We start from the raw sequence: 8896 nt of genomic DNA on the forward strand, positions 1-8896 counted from the left end.
CCTCGTCCTGTGCCCGCGTACCGCCACTGTGAGCTCTAGGCGCCCTTGCGTCCCTGCCATCTCCTGCGTCTGACGCCCATCGCCGAGGCTGAGAGGCAAGATCCGTTGTCCGGCGCCCAGAACTCCCAGGCAAGATCCCTGTAGTGTTTATTAAGATGGATAAATGTTGCTTAGAGGTTTGGTTGTTGTAGAAGTTTTTCGATCATGTTTGTTATGTGTGCTATGGGTAGGATTAGTTATCTGCTATCTGCTAATGTATTTCCAATTTTTAGAATTGGGTTCAAATGTAACATGTCTCTTGCACATTTGCTAAGGTAGAAGTACTAATAGTGTATCAATATAGTTTAATGATCTGTATTCATATTCATATACTTAACATATTTTTTGTACAATGGATACACCTTTATTTACATCTGACACAAATGTGATGAGATTAAAAGTCGAAGTGAACAAGTATAAATGGATACACTTTAGATGGCTTCCCCCATGGTGTTTTCTTTGAGCGTGCATAGAGTTTTGCTTCGGTTTACATAGTATTCTTTGATGCTGCTAATGCCTATATTGTTTTCGAATATAATTATGTACAATGGGTACTGATGGTGCTAATTCAATAGGAACAAATGAGTTCTGAGTCATCTTCTGATACATCTGGGTCATCAACTTCAGAAACCTCTGGGTCCACAAGTAGCTCATCTTCCACTAGCTTGCATTCAGAGGACATTGTTGAAAAAGGTTCTTGTACTTCTGCCAGGCATAGAACGAAACGAGGTCACGCCAAATGCAAGAAGCTAGAAAAAGGAGGTCCCCGTCATCTTACATTTGATAAAAATGGGATTGTCCAGTCACCGGTAAAACATGTCAATGAATTCTCAAGTTATTGTGGTTATATAGCACGCATGTGTGTTGATATTAGGATAAAGGATTGGCAAAAATTGCCTACAGTGGTAAAATCAAACCTATGGGAGGATGTTTCAAAGAAATCTGTCATGCCAAGGGATGAATCCCATACCCTCAATGTGAAGAAGGTCGCTTTGAAATCTATGAGTAAGGATTGACTTCTCGAGATTGTTTGATCCTGTTTGCATCATTTCTTGGGATTTATGATTTATTTTCCTTTTATTCGTGCAGGCCATGCATGGAAGGATTTCAAGTGGAAACTAAATATAAATTATGTCAAGAAGGACAAAACTCCATTTGAGGACTATCCAGAACTCAAGAAAGAGTGGTGGCCAGACTTTGTGGAGTGGGTTACCTCTGATGAGTATATTGCTCTAGGAGAAAAGGGCAAGAAAAGCCAAAGCATGAATAAGTTCCATCAAAAACTAGGTCGACGAAGCTATACTGTACAAAAGAGAAAATGGGCAAAGGAAGATGCACAAGCATTAACCGAGGGTAAATCTATTCCATTTCAAGACATGCCAGATGGTCGTCATAAGGATTGGGCAAGGGCGAGGAATCCTTCTGGCGATGTGAACATAACAGAGTCGCATCCAATCATAAAGAAAATTGTAATGTTCCTCTCCACACATAACTTGTCCATTTAATTTTCTTACCCTATTTGATTCACACATAAAACTATTTTTACAGGTAGATCTAAATGAAAAGTCAGTAGCTGGTACCTTTACACCATTGGATAATATGGACATACTTGCAACATCAATAGGGAGTAATCATCCAGGGAGGACAACAGGGGTGAGTGCTTATGTGGGTTTAGGGATGGGTCTTGCTCAAGGTGATGGCCCTCGTAAGAAGAAACGTAGAACAACGAAAGAATATGTCAAGAGGATTGTGGATGAGTACGAGGCCAAGTTTGAGAAACTGACAGCCCTGTGTCAGAGTATGGAGCGTCGATTAAACAATTCTGAGAGTTGCTCATCTTCAAAATTTGTTGATACACCAGACCATGCAACACATCATTCAGTTGACTCATTACAAGTAACTTCATCTACTTGCAGCACATATGACTTATCAGATAACAAAATCAATGTGCCACTAATATTCTGCATTTTCCCTTAATTCTTCCAATGTTTAACATTTCAGGAGGTGATGAAATGCAAGTTGGTGGTGCAGATAGGTCCGCAATCTGTTGTGGTCGCTAGAGGGCAGGCTTACCCTCCAAAGGATGTTGTAACCGTCCATGGGATTGAGCGGCGAGATGACCACACAAAAGTGCAGGTTGATTTTGTGTTTGACAACTTCTTGGAATTTCCACTCCCTATTCCTATCGCTGGTGGTGATATGTTCACTCTTGGTGAAGCCAAAAATTCATTTGTGTTATGGCCTAAGTCAGGCATACAACTAGCAGAGGTACACTTTACTAACTTCAACCTGATGAAGTTATTATTGTTATTCACAACTTGGTTAATGTCATGTACTTGTTTCTGACTTTTACATAGGAAACAACAGTTCATGCAAAGCCTCAACAATTCCCAGACACATCGCCTTAGGTACTCCATCACACACCTGAAAAGGATAAAATGCCAACACCAACAATGGGTACCGAGAATATAGATGTCACACATAGTGCCTCCAATGTCAGCAAGAAGAGGAAACATAAGCATAAAAAACATAACAAAAGCAAAGAGAAGGAGCAAAAAAATTCACAACAGAAAAACATAGAAGATGATGGTCTTGATCCCCTTTGGACTCCCCCCTTTCATCAACGATCTCCACCACCAGTTCCAAATAATAAACAATTTGTGCTAGGGCAGCCTTTAGTATCTAGTGCATTGCTTAAGAGGATGGGTAAACAGAGCCAATGTTTCCACAAATGGTATTTCGCTATGACCACACCAATATCTCGAAGGCAAAGTGCCACACACTTCATGGTACGATACGAAGAACATGATTTTCTTGAAAAATCTGGGGTCTATGCAGTAGAATTCAGTGATGTATTTCACATCTACAATGATCTTGCCCTTGACATATCCTTACATCGGAGTTGGATGCTATGAGTGAGATCCACCATTTCCTATAAGTGTCTACTTTTTGTTCTTTATCTAACTATTCTTTTAATAGATGCATGAGGAAGATAGACAAATACAGAGGCATAGTTGGCTTTTTAGATCCAGAGATGATCATTTTAAAGAGAATCAATGAAGAGGCTAATGAAGTCGAAGCATACATTGTGAAAGCATTGCTTGCTCAGCAGGACAAGGAGTGCATATTTGTTGTTTGCCAGGAAGGGTAAGGCCTAGCACTAATAACACTCTATAGTTTTTTAATCTATATCTTAATGTTCTATCTTCCTCATTTCAGTTACCATTGGGCCTTGTTAGTTATTTTCCCAAAATGGAATACAGTGTACAATATTGACTCCAAAGGTTACCAATCCCCTAGCTGCTATAGTATTAAGAAGTTATTCGATGAGTGGGTATTACCTTTATCATAATTCTATTTTCCTCTATATTTCAATTGTTACTTACACCGTTAGTCACCATTATTGTAGGGCTTTTGGTGCTTATGTCGATAAAAAAGGTCGCCATAACAAGAATTTTGGTCGCACGGTTATATGGAAACATTTTCAGGTAATCATGTCCTTAACCTGAAATTATTAGCAAGACATATAATTAGACATTCCCGCTGGATATTTTCCTTATGAATCACATCTTTTAGGCACACATACAACCACCTGGCAGTATGCTTTGCGGACAATATGTGATGTACCACATGTTATCCTTTGCGGATAATCTTAGTTTGGACCGTGATTGATATCCTCAGGTTGTTTTTACAGTATGTATTCTATTTTACTCAAACCTATGCAATATGACGTTATAAATATTTACATGGTTTATGTTTTTCAAGGGTCATGCTGGTTTTGCAACCTGTCCATTATTGCCTGATGAGATAGCAAATGTCCGAGAACGGTTGCTCGACTTCTTCATGAATGAGGTGATAGACATTGGTGGATCATGCAGGGTTGAGGGTGCTTCATATAACTAAATCTAGCATGGCTTCCTAGGTAAGATGTTACATTCATATAACCTTTTACATCATATGCCACATTGTGAGGTGTTCATATGTGTCTAACTAATAATTATTGTGTTCTCCTATTTGTTGTACAGGAAAATATGGAATGGCCGCACCAGTGTGGAGACTTGATTTCATATATATTTAGTTAGGCACAACGATAGCGCAAACAATTGATTACCAAGTTTGTCAATTAGTATTTTAGTTTGGATATAGAGTACGCTTATGCATGAGCTATTTGACAATGTTTATTTATGAGATATATAATGGTAATTATGAATGATATCATCCTACTTTCATATATTTGATGGACATCACATATGCATCTAGATTTTTCTCCAAGTTTCAGCATGTAGTACATAGGGCTAGGTGTCGATCCAGATTGTGGCGCTCGACGAGGTGGGGGCGTGGAGAGTGGCAGGGAATCCTCATCGTTGTACTGACGGTACGATATACAACAGGTATGTACTGTCTTTGATTGTGCTTTCCAGATCTTAAGCTGACAGAGGCCGGTATCAAAAGAAAATGTAAGTGAAAAGGAAGACTCTGAGATTGTTCGTTCGCCTAGAGTTCCAACACGTTCTATCAAGAAGCCGATTGGTGCTAAAAATCCTGGAAATAAGACTGTCGGACTTGGTGCACGGAAGCTTACATCAAAGGTACGCGTTATTTAGTCTAAACTTCATTGACTTGAGAACACACTGCCATTTGGTCCTGTTTCTCTACTTATAGTTGTCATTTATGAAGTAACAATATCTGTTCTCCTATTTTGTACTGTGAGAAAAGGAAGTTCACTTTATAACTCTCTAATTTTATTTCTTCCCGCTAATCTAAAAAAATTGTTTAATTGTCTGTTCAAGTAAAGTGAAATTTCCTGTCAAACTTCTGCATTGTAGCCAAATGAAAGCCTGTATGAGCAGAAGCCCGAAGAAACAGCTCCTGTCCTACCATCATCGGTGATTGCAAGTACTACAGCTAGGAGCAAACCCCATACTTCCCGATTTGAATATGTAGAAAATGCACCTGCTCCTAAGACTGGGAGCAGCTCAGAAGGCAATCTCATGAGTGGACATGTTGCACCCCCAAAGTCATCGAACTTCTTTGTTGAATTTGGGATGGACAGTGGATATCACAAAAAAAATATACATCCAGTTCATCCAAAGTGCAGGTAACTGTTTTATTCAGACATATATGATTAATCATCATTCATCAATATGTGAACTCCATTGAGCAAGTATATTGTAAAGTCAGAACTAAAAAGAGGAACATTTGGTTCCACCATTTCACCTTATTTTGTACTAAGGGGAAGTATTTAGAGATTGAATTGATGGCAATCACTTCAGTCTTTAAACCTGTTATTAGTGTTGATAATGTTGATTCTATTTTGTCACACATTGTTGTGAACAGCTTGGAAATACCTTGCGAGGTTTCCTTAAGTTGTTCCTAGTTTGGCATCAAGTTTGTCTGTGTTCTCTGCTCCTCCTCCCCTCCTGTTAAGACTGCAGCTTAGTATTCCGTTTGAAATTGGTCGTCTCATTTCACCAGGACTCGCTCTTAAAAGAAGACTTGCCATTATATGTCCTACTCAGTTAGGGAGGAAAAGAAGGGGAATGCTGGGGCCAACTGCCAAGGTAGTTATGCACTTGTATCTAATATATTGATTTGAATATGATGACCTCTATATTGTCAGTTTCTGAATTTTTGCAACACAGATGAACCTCTCAATTGACAAGCGATGCAGGATAAATAATTTGTCCACAAGCATGATTGCATTATCCCAGGTGCTTATGAAAGTTTTTACCTTTTCTTCAATATGAAGTCTGAATGTGTGGTGTGGCCTGTCTGATCTATCTAGCAGGTTTAGTGTTAGTAGAGTATTAGCTTGAAAATTTCCAAATTATTGCAGCGATCTTCATTTTTTTTGTGGACTGAACATGTACTTGAATTTAGATTTATGAGAAGCTAGCTTCAGTTTTCAAGCAGGACGACGGTGTTGTGATTGCCAATCTTGATGCTGACAAGCACACTGACTTGGCTGAAAAGTATGCATTCTTCCATGTTCACAGCATCTTTAATAATAATATACCTCTGCAGATATGGTGTTTCTGGTTTCCCTACATTGAAGTTCTTCCCTAAGGGAAACAAAGCCGGTGAAGATTATGATGGTGGCCGGGACTTGGATGACTTTGTCAAGTTCATTAATGAGAAGTGTGGCACCAGCCGGGATCCAAAGGGCCACCTGACTTCAGAGGTTGGTTATAAAGCCAAGCGAAATCGCTTTGGAATCAAGTTGATGAATTCTGGATCTGATGCATTCTGTTCATTTGTTGCTGTGTAGGCTGGGCTTGTGCCAAGCTTGAACCCTCTTGTGAAGGAGTTTCTCAATGCTGCTGATGACAAGCGGAAGGAAGTCCTCTCTAAAATAGAAGAGGATGTTGCTAAGCTCAGTGGTTCTGCAGCCAAGTACTTTCTTCCACCTTCCCCTACACTATGTTTGCAAGCTACTCAATTGATTTAACATTCTTATTATGTAGGCAGTGCCATTGTCAAATTACAAGTACTAACTATTTTGCTTCTAAACCAGGCATGGAAAGATATATGTGACAGCTGCAAAGAAGATCATGGACAAGGGCTCTGACTACACAAAGAAGGAGACTGAGAGGATTCACCGCATGCTGGAGAAGGTGGGCATATAAGTTTCCATCCTCCATTCAATCTTTTAGCTATATTACTATTTAAGAAGCTAATTTCCATAAGTTTCTTAGTGGTGTAGCTAGTTCAGTAAAGATGAAAAGCGTCAAACTAGTTGTGGAATGGTGGTATTGTTTACAGTACATGTGTTTGGACTTTGGACACTAGGTTCCAATGACATTATGAGGTCAGAAATTGTGATCACCTGCTTGACAAATGCTAAGACTGTGATGTGACTTGCATTTGCAGATTGCAAACCTATTCTTACTCAGAAATTCTTGTGTACAGATTCCAAGTTCACACAACAGGAGTTGCCAGCTTGCAAGCCGATTCTTACTCCAAAATGGGTAGGCTTACGGGTTGTGAAGATTATGATGCTACTGGTAAGTTTGGTCTTACTCAGTTTTCACTTCAAAGTTTGGTGGCTAACACGGTTGCAGGTATTGTTGGAGGGACGGGCATCATGCCTGGAGGTAGGGATTACAACTAATTCTTTATTATTTGTTGTTTTCCCCTCTGAAAAAAATTTGTTCTGGCAGCATTTCATTTCTGTAATTTATTACAAAAAATAATATTTTGGGCATGACTTATCTCCCTTTATCCCTACATTGTTACATATTTGTAAAGACTTTGTGGCATATGGAACATCTTGGAGCTTTTTGCTATGGTCTTCATCAAGTTTTCTACCAATGACTTATCTCCCGCCACCCCGACCCGCTCATCAAGGCCAACGACACCATCAAGATCGATTTGGAGACCAACAAGATCATGGACTTCATCAAGTTTGACGTCGGCAACGTGGTCATGGTGACTGGCAGGAGGAACACCGGGCGTGTAGGAGTCATCAAGAACAGGGAGAAGCACAGGGCAGCTTTGAGACCATCCACATGCTGCTTGGAGCTTTTTGCTATGTCTAGTTTTCTCCTATTTGTTGTACAGGAAAACATAGAATAGAATTCAAATTTGGTGGTCGCAAAAGTGTGGAGACTTTAATTCATATAAAGTTAGGCTTAACATTAGTGCAAACAGTTGTATTTTAGTTTAGATTTAGAGTACACTTATGTATGCGTTGTTTGACAATGCTTATTTATGATATATTGAATGGTACTTATTTATATTATATTAATTATAATGGTGTTCAATATATGTGTATGTATATTTCTCTTTCAAATTATTATAACATGATATCTGAAAAAATGATTATAAATTGAAGAATGTACTGCCGTGTAAGTCATTTCATTTAAATCTTAATAAGACGGTTACCAAAATGTCTAATATCAGTCTCCTAAATAAGACGGTTTCTAAAACGTCCATTATTAGTCACCTAAATAAGATGGTTTTCCTATTGTAATCGTCTATTATTGTAGGATATTCGAGACGGTTTGATAAATACTTTATGACTTTTAATGTTTGTATTCTCTACGATTCTTTAGAAGCAGTGTCTTAAAAAAACCTAATTCATGACGGTTTATCTGACGAAATGACTTAAACAAATACCTTTTTCAGACGGTTTATCGGACAAAATGACTTAAACAAATACCTTTTTTAGACGGTTATAAATTAAAAACTGTTTTATATAATATCTTTTAATACGGTTTATAACCATCTTAAATGTGGGACATCTTTTGCGACTCCATCAAAATTCGACACTTCATAAACGTCTTAATAACTGAAAATTAACCGTCTCATATAGCATGATCTGTAGTAGTGTGTAATGGGCAATGTATTTTGTTGTTCATCAAGAATGCTCAAGGTTGTGACCTCATTAGAGCCATAAGTGTGAGGTTGCCACACATTCAAGATGCTCCATTTCATGATGTTTGACTTTAGGCGAGACCATCATTTCCATAACCTTTCTAGCAAATCACGGTATACTTCATATCATTCTCATGATAATTATGGCATACTTTCTATCATAAACCACCTATTTGATCACTAAAAAATCTGATTCATATACAACTTACTAGTCAGTCTAATATACATGCAATTTGGTATGCTCAAAGCCCCAACATGCACCATGATAAACTGCCTAATCTCCTTAGTTGTAAATTTGTGTGGTGTCTCAATTTCATTATCTCATTCTAAGCCTTGCATTTTTGTTAACCTTCTCTCATATCCTAAACCCTCAACAATGGTGATTTTTTAAATAATATGAATGAAGCAGTAAAGGTGCGACTGGTTGCAGTGGCGTAGCTGAAGGGTGGTCCGGGTGGACCATGCCATACCCTATGGGCTG

At 38.6% G+C, this 8896-nt stretch overlaps 1 protein-coding gene and 3 pseudogenes across 4 annotated transcripts; all 4 read left to right on the forward strand.

The window, feature by feature from the left end:
• The first annotated feature begins 620 nt into the window (after positions 1–620).
• On the forward strand, positions 621–3359 carry LOC118476013 (uncharacterized). The gene is made up of 5 exons (XM_035964026.1): positions 621–1044; positions 1129–1508; positions 1588–1935; positions 2041–3186; positions 3259–3359. Exons 1-4 carry the CDS (start codon positions 621–623, stop codon positions 2383–2385), a joined length of 1497 nt encoding a protein of 498 aa, XP_035819919.1. The 3' UTR covers positions 2386–3186; positions 3259–3359.
• Positions 3360–3813: 454 nt separating this feature from the next.
• On the forward strand, positions 3814–5297 carry LOC103636437 (ADP-ribosylation factor GTPase-activating superfamily pseudogene; annotated as a pseudogene). The gene is made up of 3 exons (NR_161286.1): positions 3814–3961; positions 4065–4628; positions 4866–5297. The product of NR_161286.1 is annotated as an ADP-ribosylation factor GTPase-activating superfamily pseudogene (transcript).
• A 602-nt stretch (positions 5298–5899) lies between these two features.
• On the forward strand, positions 5900–6212 carry LOC103644726 (thioredoxin superfamily protein pseudogene; annotated as a pseudogene). The gene is made up of 2 exons (NR_161287.1): positions 5900–6011; positions 6064–6212. The product of NR_161287.1 is annotated as a thioredoxin superfamily protein pseudogene (transcript).
• Positions 6213–6294: 82 nt separating this feature from the next.
• On the forward strand, positions 6295–7256 carry LOC103636455 (Erp29c superfamily protein pseudogene; annotated as a pseudogene). The gene is made up of 3 exons (NR_161288.1): positions 6295–6432; positions 6554–6653; positions 6735–7256. The product of NR_161288.1 is annotated as an Erp29c superfamily protein pseudogene (transcript).
• Positions 7257–8896: the final 1640 nt, after the last annotated feature.

This window comes from Zea mays, chromosome 1 (assembly GCF_902167145.1).
Source record: "Zea mays cultivar B73 chromosome 1, Zm-B73-REFERENCE-NAM-5.0, whole genome shotgun sequence".
Lineage (NCBI taxonomy): Eukaryota > Viridiplantae > Streptophyta > Magnoliopsida > Poales > Poaceae > Zea > Zea mays.